The sequence below is a fragment of the Phaethon aethereus genome (assembly GCF_964289735.1).
Source record: "Phaethon aethereus genome assembly, chromosome: 25".
NCBI lineage: Eukaryota > Metazoa > Chordata > Aves > Phaethontiformes > Phaethontidae > Phaethon > Phaethon aethereus.
Window position 1 is genome coordinate 1,642,559 of NC_138601.1, and position 14,627 is coordinate 1,657,185.

The 14,627-nt window shown below is 44.4% G+C and overlaps 1 protein-coding gene across 1 annotated transcript; it reads right to left on the bottom strand.

The window, feature by feature from the left end:
• Positions 1-1,446: 1,446 nt before the first annotated feature.
• Positions 1,447-10,837, bottom strand: WNT9B (Wnt family member 9B; the record flags this gene model as incomplete). Its single annotated transcript, XM_082010469.1, has 3 exons — positions 10,747-10,837; positions 2,835-3,100; positions 1,447-1,923 (listed from the first exon to the last, which is right to left on the bottom strand). Exons 1-3 carry the CDS (start codon positions 10,820-10,822, stop codon positions 1,447-1,449), a joined length of 819 nt encoding a protein of 272 aa, XP_081866595.1. The 5' UTR covers positions 10,823-10,837.
• Positions 10,838-14,627: the final 3,790 nt, after the last annotated feature.

The window sequence follows — 14,627 nt, forward strand, 5'->3', positions numbered from 1 at the left end:
CTTTGTTATCTCAGGGTCTGTCCAGAGCTGCTCACAGTACAAATGCTCTAACTGCAGGATTAACCAGGAAGAGCCCTGGAGCAGGCAAATAGACTGCCAAGCACTGTAATACAGCTCAACACCCAGACAAGTTGTGATACGCAACACCTCTATGTGTACCTGGCAGTCAGGTCAGGGACTACCTCACTGCCATTCCCAAGACTGCTCTCTAAGACACAACCAGAGAAACAAAAACAGGCTATTTCTGTTGTGTTTAACTTAAAGTTAACTAGAAAAAACATGACTCAAAGTCAGGGGATCACAACTCTGTAATGTACTGTACTCTTTCCCTCAGGTCACATTCTCGCATGCCAGATGCTTGCATAGCCTAGATATATCTGACTTCTCAGTGCAGAGATTGTCACTTGCAAATTTTTAAGATGCCCCAGTTCCTGTGGTTCCTAATTTCCTATCAGAAATTTTACCTGCCATTAGCACAAGGCAGAACTGGGGGATGTGATGCACCTCGGGCACCAGGGCAAAGAGTGATACACATATACAAAAAGGCGATTGATAGTCTGATTAGGGGGGGAGGGAAGAGGGATGCATAGTTGGCACCATCACCCTAGATCCACCACCATAAAATAACCCCCAGCGAGGCAGCATGCTGCAGAGGGGTAACTTCACAGATCTCAGCTGAGTTCCTGCGACACATGCACTGTAACAGCGGCAATTACAGGTCTCCTGTGTACAGCAAGGTTAAAACGTGGTTAAAACACACTTGGAGTCTAACATCCAAACCAGAGACCTGGGAGATGATGGACATGAGCTCCATCTGTTTGTAAACTGGTATTTCTGAGGCATAATACTTGCATCAAGATGAGACTACTCAACAATGTGTCTTTGAATTCAGAGCAGAAAGGATTCAACCAGCTCCCAGAGAACAGCACTGAAAATCCCCTGCTGCCAGTCATTTTGCCTTGGTGCGGGAACACAGCTGTCCCTGCTCCATCAGGATCCAGTCTCTGGTTAGTTGCCTCCCCAGTCCCTTAATTCGCTTCGCTTCTCTCCAGGAATTGGAGCGCAAGCCCTCAGTATTTCAATGTCACCACCCCAACGCGTTTACATAAGTGCAAGTGAGGGATGGAGGAGGGGAATATTCCTGCAGATGAGAGTATAAGTTTTAGCTCAAGAGAGATATTTTTGACTGCTTCAGTGCTCTTGCTGTCCCCACATTACCCCCACTCTCTGTCCCTCCTTCCTGATCTGATACCTGACAAAACCTCTGGTTTTCACCCCTCACACAGGGGCTCTCCCCAGATTGGAGGATCTCAACATTGAGATTATAGGAGCACTGGACATTTTTGGTGCTCGCCTTTGCCCTCACCCCACAGCAGAGAATCATGTCTCCCTCTCCCTACTGCTTTCTTGTACTCTAGGACTTGTCTTGATCCTCTAGCACTGACTTTACTGTTTGCAGCTGTAGACCACCTCTTCCTGCATGCACTGCTGGCACTCAACATAGCAGCACCACTGCACCTGACAGTGGCAAGAGAAGGTAACCAGCCGGCTCTGGGTGTTATAGCCTCGTCCACAGCACATGCTGTCACAGTTGCCTTCCCGAGAGCAGGTCCTCCCAGCAGTTCCCAGGGAGTATTTGCTGGGACGACAGAAACTGGGGGAGTCTTCCACATACACCAGGTCAGTAGATCGGGGCGAAGCGGGGTGCTTCGGGGAATGGCTGTGTCTCTGTGGGCCAGCCAGCTCCGAGTGTCCCACAGCATCATTGGTGGTGCTGAAGACCTTGACAGCATCATCGTAGCGCAGCTTCAGCAATCGTCCAATCTCATGGAAAGGTGAAAGCTGTTTCCAGCATGTCCGGACAGCACATGAGCCGGAGACACCATGGCACTTGCATGTGGTTTTGAGACCGTTTTTCACAGCCTGATGAAGGAGAGAAGTGGTAGTCATTATCTGCCAGGACCATGAGCCTATTTCTGGGTAGAGGCAACACCTCAGGCTGCAGACAGCCTGGAATTACTTCAGTTTTATTGGTATTATTCCTATCTTATGGAGGAAAAAGTTAAAAAAAAAAAAACAAAAAAAACCAAAGAGAGAAATGGATACAGAGTTAACTCGTGAGCCAGAGAGTAGAAAGCTTGAATGACTACAAATGGCTCAATACTGAAGCCAGTGAAACTCTTACTAAGCCTATTTGTAATAGCAGCAGTAGTCAACCATGAAACTGAGTATCTCCAGCATGGTTGATTCCATATGGTATATTCACATCAAGGTAGTGCTCTAATCAAACAAGTAATTGGACTCAGTAAATGGAAAACAATGACAAGTCAGTAGTCTGTCACATACAGGCCAAAATGCTTGATCTAATGGTCTCCCTGACCCAAACTTATGACATGATTAATTCCATAGCAAATTGCCAGCAGACTAAAAATTTATCTCAGGATTGTCAACCCTTAATCTACTTCAAACATCCCACCAGCTCTGAAGCTCTAGCTGTTCTCAAAACTCCCGGTGGGCATGGCATAACCCATGGACTAATTCAGTCAGTGAGTTTTACAGCTGTTACCGTGCTGCATATTGCTGTCACTCAGCCCCTGGTACCTCTAGAGCACACAGGATGCTACTCTGCCACTCAATATGCAAATCCTCACACCAGAGTTCAGGGGACTTTCCAGGAAGCTCCCAGTACCGTAAGGTCCATAACACAGTGGTAAATAGGTCTGGTTTGTGAGTAGGGGCAGCGAATAACCCTCTCACAAACAGCCTTGGCTGAGGATGGGTTAGAAGACTTGCATTAGCCCTAACTTCTTTCTAGGCCTGCTGTAGCTCCTCACCTTGATGCCAACATTGGTGTTGTGGATGTCCACCTTGGCCCGCAGGTCTTTGCCAATCCTCTTCTGACCCAAGAATTTTTTCAGGAACTTGGTGCTGTATTTGAGGTTGTCTCCACAAACGCCCCACTGCCAGGCCTTGCGGTTCTCCAGGTCTGGGGAGTCATCACAGGTGCAGCGCTCCATGCGCCCAGCACTACATGCTCTGGCCAGGGAGTGAGTAAGAGCTGCGGAGGACACTGCATAGAGGAAGGCAGTTTCCTTAAAACCTGCACAGGAGAAGGATTAGGAGAGGGTAGGTGCAGGAAAGGCAAAACAAGCTGTTCATCCACCTCACTGGGTCTCCTGACTGCCCATTAACTAAACCCTGGCACAATACTTAGAAATACAAAGAGACAAAACTCTTCCATTACCTGCACACCATTCCTAGCAGAGAATCTCAATATTATCTTTGAAATAACTGCTGTAGTAACACCCCAGTCTCACCTGGTGACTGTGACTGATTCAATATGGAGACAGGAGACCACCCATGAATCAAGGGATGGGTGGCAACAGCCAAACAGTCCTGGGAATATACTCAACTACAAAAAGCAACAGTCATGAAACTCCATTTGTCCTCATCCTCACCACAGAGCTGATAGGTGCAAATAGAGACTGTCACTGAAATCATGTTGTGGCTTAAAATCAGGAAATATTTAGTAGAGACTGAAAAAATATTTTTAAAATCTGACCAGTTATTTTAAAATGTTTTTATCTTGGACTGTGTTGGCACAGTGTAGTAGTATTTCATATGGAAAGATCACAAGTAGTTTGATTGGGAAATGTTCTATGTTGAAGGACATCTTAGGCAAGAAGGATGAACTCACCTGCATGTGAGTGGATTTTCTGACTTCCCTGTAAATTATCTACTCCCAATGACTGTGGTGATGCTTTCTGAAGCTATTCTCCTTTCTAAAGTGGCTTCACAGCATGGCTACATTTGCCCTGAGCTATGTGACGATGACACACCGTGACATTTTAACCAGGAAAGAAAGTACAGTGCCTGAATAGAAATTCAGTCTGAAGACATGGAATCACATAGGAATGGGCATGTTAATATGGCACCCATGAGCTCCACAGAAGTTCCAGAAAACACTGGTTGACACAAACATGACCTAAGCCCCAAGATATTTTTATTTTATTATTTCCTTCCTCTCCTATTTATTGCAGGGGAAAATCTTAACATTTCCTCCAGAGTTTATTTGCAGAAATTAAAACTATTTATAGGAAATTGCTTAACAAGTACACAATCTAGGAATTAGAGCAAGGAAGGGAAAGACTGGTGACTGATCAATAGCTCAGAGTGTGGGAATGGATAAGATTGACAAAATAGAAACATTTTGGTTTATGAAAAATAGAACATTCTCACATTGCATGGAAGGAAACACATTGAATAAAAAAAAAAAATCCACATTGGAAAATACCAAATTTCCTTCCACATCACAAGGAAACAATTTTTTTTCCTCAAAAAATGGAAGAGAGAGGGAGAACCACAGAGACCTGATCTAGTCTTGCAGTTAGCCCTGCTCTGAGCAGGGTTTGGAAGAGAACTCTAGAATTTGTCCAGTCCAACCTCAAATCTTTCCATCATTTGTTCCCTCAAAGAATTCCCATCCAGCTGTAATAATAAATCAGACCACTGACTGCTGAGATCCGGGTGAAGTCATCACAAATCTAACCAGAGAAAAGGACAAAGAGTTCTTCTGATAGCTATCAGTGAGAAGAATCTCACTGGATCCAAGGAGAATCTCCATCCCTTACTGGATATGGGGGGAGAACATTGTCACCAAGGATGAGGACAAGGTTGAGGTACTTAATGCCACCTTTGCCTCAGTCTTTAGTAGCCAGTCCAGGTATCCACAGGGGATATCAGCCCCCTGAGCTGGAAGACGGGGATGGAGAGCACAGTAACCTGCCCATAATCCAGGAGGAAACAGTTAAGGACCTGTTAAGCCACCTGGACACCCACAAGTCTATGGGGCCTGATGGGATCCACCCGAGAGTACTGAGGGAGCTGGCGGAGGAGGTTGCCAAGCCACTCTCCATCATTTATCAGCAGTGCTGGTTAACAGGGGAGGTCCCAGAAGAGTGGAGGCTTGCCAGTGTGACACCCATCTACAAGAAAGGCCGGAAGGAGGATCCTGGGAACTACAGGCCTGTCAGCCTGACCTCGGTACCAGGGAAGATCATGGAGCAGCTCATCTTAAGGGTGCTCATGGGGCATATGCAGGACAACCAAGGGGTCAGGCCCAGCCAGCATGGGTTCACGAAAGGCAGGTCCCGCTTGACCAATTTGATCTCCTTCTATGACCAGGTGACCCACCTAGTGGATGAGGGAAAGGCTGCGGATGTTGTCTACCTGGACCTTAGTAAAGCCTTTGACAGGGTCTCCCACAGCATTCTCCTGGAGAAACTGGCAGCTCATGGCTTGGACGGGTTTACTCTTCACTGGGTAAAGAACTGGCTGGACGGCTGAGCCCAGAGAGTTGTGGTAAATGGCGTTAAATCCAGCTGGCGGCCGGTCACAAGCGGTGTTCCCCAGGGCTCGGTTCTGAGGCCAGCCTTGTTCAATATCTTTATCAATGATCTGGATGAGGGGATCGAGTGCTCCCTCAGTAAGTTTGCAGACAACACCAAGTTGGGTGGGAGTGTTGATCTGCTGGAGGGCAGGAAGGCTCTGCAGAGGGATCTGGACAGGCTGGATCAATGGGCCGAAGTCAACTGTATGAGGTTTAATAAGGCCAAGTGCTGGATCCTGCACTTGGGTCACAACAACCCCAGGCAATGCTACAAGCTTGGGGAGGAGTGGCTGGAGAGCTGCCCGACAGAAAGGGACCTGAGGGTGCTGGTCGACAGCCAGCTGAACATGAGCCGGCAGTGTGCCCAGGTGGCCAAGAAGGCCAACGGTGTCCTGGCCTGTATCAGCACTAGTGTGGCCAGCAGGAGTAGGGAAGTGATTGTGCCCCTGGACTCAGCACTGGTGAGGCCGCACCTTGAATCCTGTGTTCACTTTTGGGCCCCTCACTACAAGAAGGACGTTGAGGTGCTGGAGCGTGTCCAGACAAGGGCATTCTCACCCAAGAGCTGGTGAGGGGTCTGGAGCACAAGTCTCATGAGCAGCGGCTGAGGGAACTGGGGGTGTTTAATCTGGAGAAGAGGAGGCTGAGGGGAGACCTTATCACTCTCTACAACTACCTGAAAGGGAGTTGTGGTGAGGTGGGTGTTGGTCTTTTCTCCCAAGTAACCAGCGATAGGATGAGAGGAAATGGCCTCAAGTTGCGCCAGGGGCGGTTTAGATTGGATATTAGGAAAAAATTCTTTACGGAGAGAATGGTCAAGTATTGGAACAGGCTGCCAGGGAAGTGGTGGAGTCACCATCACTGGAAATGTTCAAAAAACATGTGGACGTGGCACTTCAGGACATGGTTTAGTGGGCATGGTTGTGTTGGGTTGATGGTTGGACTTGATGATCTTAAAGGTCTTTTCTAACCTTAATGATTCTGTGATTCTGTGAATGAAAAATTGAGTAATCGTGAACATAATGGAAAGGATGCATTAGCAACTTCAATATAGACTTCACAGCAGCTCATTGGAATTTCAGATTTTTAGATAAAAGATCTAGTAACAGTACGGACATGGATGAAAGAGTCAAGAAAATGTGGAGGATGTCAAGGAGATCAATCAACAAACTGCTTTCTACCTCACCATTTTAGTTGCTGTATCAGTGGGACAAGTAACTTGCAACTAAGCTCTCTGATTGATGATGATCTATAAAATCTCTCAGGATACTGGAAGAATAATGAAAAAATGTCACTAAACCCATCAAAAGTTTTGGAAAAGCTGATATGGGACACAGTCAATACAGATTATGGATAGCAACACGATGCTCACACATTTTGAAACAGTGCCTAACCCAAAAGAAGGATCTAAGAGAGGATAAGATACATTTGAGATCCTAAATCTAAAAAATAATACTGGTAGCTAATCTCTAATTGCTTACCAGATTCCAAATACCCTAACTGACATACAGATAACAGAAGAGAGGACAGCGTTTTAGAAACACTTTCCCATACCATATAAAGCTAGCAATACCAGTCAGCTCCACATACCCTGCTAAATCTGACTTTGTGGAATACCACACTGCTTCTGCTATTTCTGACCAGTGATGGTTTGGTTTCTTCTGTGGCACTCCATGTAAGTGCTGGCCAGGTTTCAACCCACTTGAAATCAGAGACCATTGCTTGTGGTCAGGCCACTGCAGACAACAGTAACTGAAGATAACGAGCATACTTTCAAATCGTCCCCTTCTTCTTCCCCCTCCCACCTCCTTTTATGGCAAAGGTTCAATGTCACCAGGCTGCTAAATGCTTGTCTGAAAAGTCTAAGATGATTCATTCTACTTTGTCATAAGGGACTGATCACTGTTTAATTCTTTAATTCACAAAACACATGAGTAAAGGAAAAACTGAACAGGCCTTAAGTCCTTGTGGAATAACAATGAGCAACAAAGCAGCTGTTGAAGCTGGATTTTCAGTAGGACATAGCACAAATGAGCAGGGATCAGCTCCAACAAACATGATTTGAGAAGATCTAAATGGAGGTTTCTCCATGTGTCCTGGGTATCTATCCTCCCACTGTGTCAATGGAGCTCTTGTAACCACAGCCAGTGGAGTCTGGACCCAATGCCCAGGATGTCAGGGTCTGGTTTAGGGATGAGTCACTCTCCTGACCCCATTGACTGAGTTGACAGTGACTCAAACGATATCTTAAACACTCAGTTCAAGGGAGAACATCTAAATGCAGATGTTTCTGCTTGTCAGTTTGGTTGCAAACATCCAGAACAGAGTTGAATTTCAAGACGCTGAAGCAAGACAGCCCCCCTGGTAGGACCTTGCACATGTCCAAGTCCTCCCCTGAGCTCTTTGGAATTATTTCTTAGCTCAGCAGCCTATAAACACAGACGTATGTTTGCTGCAATGGCAAGACACTGTTCTGTGGTGTGGTGTGCTCTAGACCACAAGGAAAACTATAATAGGAGGAGTTTAGCCATGTGGTGATTCTGCTAAAGGCAAGATGCTCAAGGTCAAGGATTTTTCAATGCTACAGTAGATAGTGTGAGCATTTCAGAGCAAGTGGAAGAGACATCTCTCTGGGGAAAAAAAAACAACCAACCAAAAACCAACCAACCAACCACCCAAACAAACAAAAAAGAGCAGACCAGAAAGCTATAGAATTGTAGAAAGATATAGGATGGTAGGACTTCTCAAGGTCTTTAGTACAACATTCTGTTCAAAGTAGGGCTAACTCCAATGCCAGACAAAGTTGCTCAGGGTTTTGTCTGAGTTCTCAAAACATCCAGTGATAGAAATTCTGCATCTCTGAGCCACTGTTCCTGTGCTGTACCATTTCTAGATTCCTCATGACATCAATGAAACCACTGCTTGAAGGTCAAAGAGTCTGACCAACATGAAGCAAAGAAATTGGTTGATGGAGGGAAGGACTGTAGAGTGCTCATTTCTCAAGAAGGATTTTTCTGAGTGGCTGGATCTGAGCTGTCTTTGATATAGGTATTTATTTTCCCCAAATCACCATGTTGTTTGAGATTAAATACTGCTTACCTGACCTCCAGCAGCAATTGACTGCCTTTATGGCACACCTTGGAAACTAAACTTGTTTGCTTTACAAACTTTTATATAAAAGACATGAACTGCCACTGGGCAACATGATGGCTTGAAATGTCTGCCCAGAATAATTTTAAATCTATCTATTTTCAGGGATTTTTAAACAGGTGGAGAAGGAATGCAGAAGGATTTTGCATGGATCAGTGAAGAGTAATAGCATCATCATTGACTGCAATAGTCATAGAAGGGTTGTAGGTTATGAAAAGGAGTTTCCCAGTTGTATTCAGAGGAGTGTCAATGTAAAACAACAAATGGTGCAGACTGTGAAAATAAATCTGGCGTTTCAAAAACGAAAAAGCCCTTGGAATATGTTTTTTACTTCCTAAAAGTATGTAAACAAACACATAAAAAATATGTTGGTGTATGTAGAAGCAGGAAAAGCATAAGTGATCCCAACCAGTCACAGAAGATTTTCCATTATCACTGCAAATTAAGTGTGGCTTTTAACCTCTTACAAAAATGAGTCATCTCCCTGGGACATGATCTTTTTTCCTCTCTTGCACTCATAAGACCATTAAAGACAGTTAAAAAGTGTGTGTTTTTATTTACAGTTTCTCTAGGACCATGGTAATATCAAATGATTTAATCATTTCTAAAACTATTCATCACTACTTGGGTGAAAAGAACATAGTCCATTGTCTGACCACCAATTTCCAAGGCCGCAACAAAACAGCAGTAGGAACATGTGAGAAACAGATCAAAAGTGGCAGCTGAAAGTGTTCATGTTCTTTGTGAAAGAAACGAGCCTATTTGCAAGTTAAAGGAAAATGAGAACTAATAATTGCTCCCAGCCAACTGTCCTTTCATATAGGAGATTTATAGAGAATACTTTTCTGTATTAAATCATCATTTGATCCTTAAGATTGTGTAATAAAAGTTTTCAAACACTTAGCCTCATCTGCCAAAACAGGTTTTAAATTTCAGGTGATATTTTATTTTGTCAGTCAGGAGTCCCTGGAAATGTTGAGGCATGCCACCACAAGATAATTAAATGTTTTCCAGCTATTTGAAGATGAGGATTATTCAATTGTCATTTTCAAGTTCTTTGAGGTTGATGAAGGTACAGATGTCAGAAAGTCACTCAAAATGATCATGAACAGCTTCTTCCACAGTGTACTAAAAAATTCACAACAGAGCCTTGCAGTGAAGTAAATCTGATCTTGTATGTGCTGTTCTACTGAAATATTAACTTAATATTTAATAAAATTTTATAATTTTAAATGGAAATGTTAAAAAGTTTCAATCACAATGGTAATTAAAATTAACATCTTAATTTCATCAGAGTTAATACTGGCTTATTCAATCCCTTTTTTTTAAGACATTAACTTAACTAAACATTATCAAAGGACTGAAACTCAATAATACTGAAAACTGAAACTCAGTAAATGCTACTAAATGTTATTGAAAAGCTGAAACTCAGTAATAGGCTTGTCAGGCATGTTTGAAAGAGGACAGGTTTAAAGAGTTTATGTGCATGCTCTGGGAACTTTTAGTAAGAAATAGTTTCAGGGTCGATCTTCATTCTGTTTTCCTCAAATTTTTATAATTGAAAGGATTTGTTATGGTCCCTCTACCTCAAATACAGCGCTTACAGTACATTTTCTTCCTCTAAAGCCTCCTGTGAAACAGAAGCCAGTGGCTCTTCTGTCCACTCTGTCTGAACTTCTGCAGAAACTCCAAATATATGTGAAAGAGCCTTAGGGAATATTTGTAAACATGCACTGAAATGCCTTAGTGCTGATAAACAGCTTTTTCAAACAGTAAATTAGGATTCAATTCTGTGTCCGACAACAACAGAGGTTTACATAAAAAAACATCCAAAAAGCTAAAAAGAGTCTTTCTTAAAATGTCCATGACACAAAGCACTAACCCGTATTTTCCACAGTATCATCCCTGATTGCCAGCCAAGGAAGACGGTCAGCCTAGAAAACTCTGGTCTCGGACAAAAATCCAGAAGCCAAGGGTGTGAACTTCTTTCTACTTTTCAATCCATGACAAACCATGCAGGAAAGATGAGGATCAGGCATATTTTGTGGCAAAAGGGCCCAAACTGCACGACTCCCATTCCTAGGCAAAACAGGTGATCTCTGTACTCCCTGGTTACTGCCCCACTTCGCTTAATTTGAGATGCATATTCCAAGGGGCTACAAGCACCGAGTGAGATTTTATACTGCAAACAAAAGACTACCTTGTACCTCGCTTCAGCAGGCTGGTCCGTCCCTCCAGGCTGCAGTTCCAGCGCTCGCTGCGGAACTGGTACTGGCACTCCATGATCCCAAGCCGGATGGCATCCCGCAAGGTCTCTGCCAAGCCGGGCTCCCTCCGGCAAAGCCGCTTCTGCTTGCGGGACAGCTTCAACAAGTCACACTGCTTCACGTGGACCTTCCCCTGGGCAGAGTTTGTGGAGGGTCCCAGGGATGGGAAGTGCGTCAGAGCTTCTTTCCCAGTCAAGCTGAAAGAAAGCGGAAAAAGCAGTGAGTTACGGAAGATGGCAGTCACGGAAGAGAAAAGGTGATCGGAGGGAAAGATAGGCAGAAAGCTGCTGGTCAGGGTACTTTACCAGCTCAGAAGATTAATCAATACAGACTGATTATATCTAGTATCCCATCTCCACCACACACCAAGGCAAAGTAGCAGACTGTGGGGAGAAAGAAGAAACGCATGTGTGTTGTCACCAGCAACCTCAGGTGGGAAGGTTTCTCAACTTCATGAAGAGGACATGCTTACACCCCTGCAGTTGTGTTTCCTTCACAGTACATTCACTGTCACATACAGAGATTTGTTTCACTCAAACTGGGAAGAGCCATGCATTTGCACAACACCGATCAGGAGTGCCACTCCTGATCACCGAAGAGGTAAGAATCACAGAATGCATCAACCCCCCCCCCCCCGAAAAACACCAAAACCAGACAGATAAATGGAAACCTCCTGGACCTTACATTTGGACACATCTCAGCCCCAACATTAACATTTGCAGACTACGCCTCCCCCCCCCCGCCAAACCCCATTGTTTTCTTTGCGAGTCCACAGGTAGTTCAACATGGACAAAGAGATGAGCCAGTTGGTTCTTGTTCCTCTCCCCGAGCCAGGCAAACTGGGCTATGCCACTCCACGAAGTGAGTGTGGGAGTCAGACAAGCAAAGCTGGACAGGGAGGGATGCAACCAGGAGCAATCTCTTAAGGAGATCTACAAAGACTATCTGGCTGCTGGCACCCCCACCAGCAGTGCAGTGACCCTCCATCGTCTCCCCTGCACAGCTCAGTGCTTGAGCAACCGAGCCAGATGGAGATGGACACCAGTTAGTAGGTTGGTACAAAGCCAAGCAATTCCTCACAGCAGTGTAGGAAGTGAGATTCTTCACCTCTGCACCATTATCTTGTTCCTTGTAAAAGCGTGTCTCTTTTGCAGCTGAACTATCTGACCACATCTGACTGGTCACGTTTCCAGGTGCTTCTCTCTGCACAGCAAATGCCAGTCTGTGCTGGCAGAGAGAGAAGAGGAAAGTCTGTGCCAGTGAATGCGACAAGTCTCCACATTGTCTACCACACTCCAGTTCACAAGCAAAGAACTTTAACCGATGGAGGTGACCGAGATGAGACTTGCCTGGCTCCACAAAAGACAGACATTTCTAACACTCAACTGTTCAAGTAAGGCAATAGTCTTATAAGGGATATAATCTTTATTATAGAGGATGCAAGTCAAGCACTGCAGCTGCGATTTTAATCCTCCACATAGTTTATAGACATCTGAGCTAGTTGTCTAGATCTCTCTGTAGTCAATCCCGTCTATTCAGGCACAGGAGTTACAGCATAGTTCAGCTGACCTAACCCCGCAGCACTTCTGCATTCGTTCTCACAGTAGCCTACAACCTCCAGATGCACTCACACATCCGTAATTAGGAACAAGTGCGATTAACTAACACATGGATATCATCCAGAAACCTGCAACCTAACCAAGAACCAAGGAATCATTGTGAATCACACAGCAAGTTTTAAACTTCAGGAACCAAGTGGGTGAGAAGAATCTCTTAATCATGTTGTCACTACTGAACTGGGGGACAGAAACAAGAGATGTTCCAGTGAGAGACAAGAGATAAACAGGCAATACTGGAAACAGAGACATATTTTCAGACGGGTTCAGCCCAAGAAACAGGAATTAACACCGCTTGATGAGTTTCAGAGAGCAATTCAGACTGCAAAGTTCAAAGCTCTATCTGGCACCAAACACTGCACAGAGAGGGCAGCAACAGCTGGTGCACAAGGGACATGGCAGTCCTGAGCTGGAGGAACTGTGGTGAGGGACACAAGATTGAGTCAAGTGAGTGAGACCAACACACGATGAGCAAGCTTGACTACTTTGCCTCACTCACTGTGGTGCTTAAAGACCAATATACATGTTCATTGGAGTTATATTTCACTGGGTGCATAAGCACATGCTCTGCACAGGCTCTAAAGCTCAAGAAGATCAAGATATGCCAACTCCAGCATGGGCAGGGAGAGGTTTAGATGTCAACAAAAATCAGACTTCTTAGGGATGTTCAGCCTGTGCTTAACTCACTGGGACAATGCTGGGTTCAGGAAGAGGTCTTGCTTTTACATCAGTTGGGATGACTCTCTCACCCAGAGAGTCAGAGACATGGACTTTGCTTGGTAGTGGGATTCCAGCACTCATCCCAGGAAAAGTGCACTCATCAACAAGTTAAAAGTGAGATGTGGTTTGCCATGAAGTATCTGTGCTCCCATGCAGCTAAGTTTCCCAAGCTCACAGCACAGAGAGAAGAAATATAAAGGGAACTGTCACTGGAAAGAAGAGTTTTACAGCCTCATATAACAACATTGAAATTGCTCACTGCTGGAAAGCCACATATGCAATTTTACTAAACTCAAGCTACTGATTGTCCACATACCAACAGAACTACCACCCACACCAAGCACCCTAACTCCCAAAAATCCCTTCTCAGAACAAAGACAGCTCCCCTCCTGCCAGTCTCTATCCTCATTTTAGTGTCCTCCATCCCAGCTAAACCAACATTCATCCCTTGTCAGATATTTTTGAGACAGCAGTAATAGCTTCACTGACTATTTAGACTAGTAATCTCCTTCCTATGAAAGACGTGATCAGCTCTCAGCCACAAGAAGCAGCAGCTCCAATGTAGAGGTTTGGTGACTCTGTTTCCAAAGGAGCCCAATAATATGACCTCAACTGGGGATAAAACAGAGAATTGCAAAGATAACTGCTCACTTTTTGTTCTTGGCATTATCCATGCTCATCCCAAGGGGCTAGGATATTGGCCTAAAATCCATGAAACCCTTCTCATGGGGAAAAGATACAGTAGACAGAGCTTTAGTCTAGTGGTAAACAGCAAAGCCAGACCCATAGGACTAAAGCTAAAGTCAGAAATTCAGACCTTAAGTAGACGTAATTTAACTGAGGGCTATTGAGCTCCCCCAGGTTTGTCAGGGCCTTTGATGCATTTCCTCAAGTTGCAACTGTAAAGTCAAGACTGTGTGCTCTTCTGTAGCTCACTGGATGTCAAAGTATTTGCATCAAAGTGCTGACTCGGGAAGGAAAATGTGGTGCAAAAGATATTGCTTAAAACTACATGAGTGTTAAAGGGAAAAAAGGTGGCAAATGGATCTCCAAATTTTTATGAGATGTGATGGTCTACACTGCACAGGAGAGAGCTGTACCAGGCAAGTTGTTAGAAACTCTCAGAATAGAGTAGAATTAGTGGGCATAGGTTAAACACAGAACAGTGGAGAAGAGTCAACACAGCTTTTTTAGAAAGTAGTCATGCCTCAAACCTACTAGAGGTCTTTGAACAGAAGGACCAAGGATAAGCCAGATGCTACAGTCTGCTTGGACTTGTAAAGTTGACAGATCTCCAAATTAGCTCATGTATGAAGAGAAATAGATAGACTGGATATTTTCCACAATGTCCACTAGGAGAAAAAGGAATACTAGGAGAGCGCAGGCTTATAAAATCATGACTGACCTGGAAGTGAGTAAAGAAAGATTATTTCTACCTCTAGTATATAAAAACCAGGGGGAATTATATTAATTTATTAACTAACA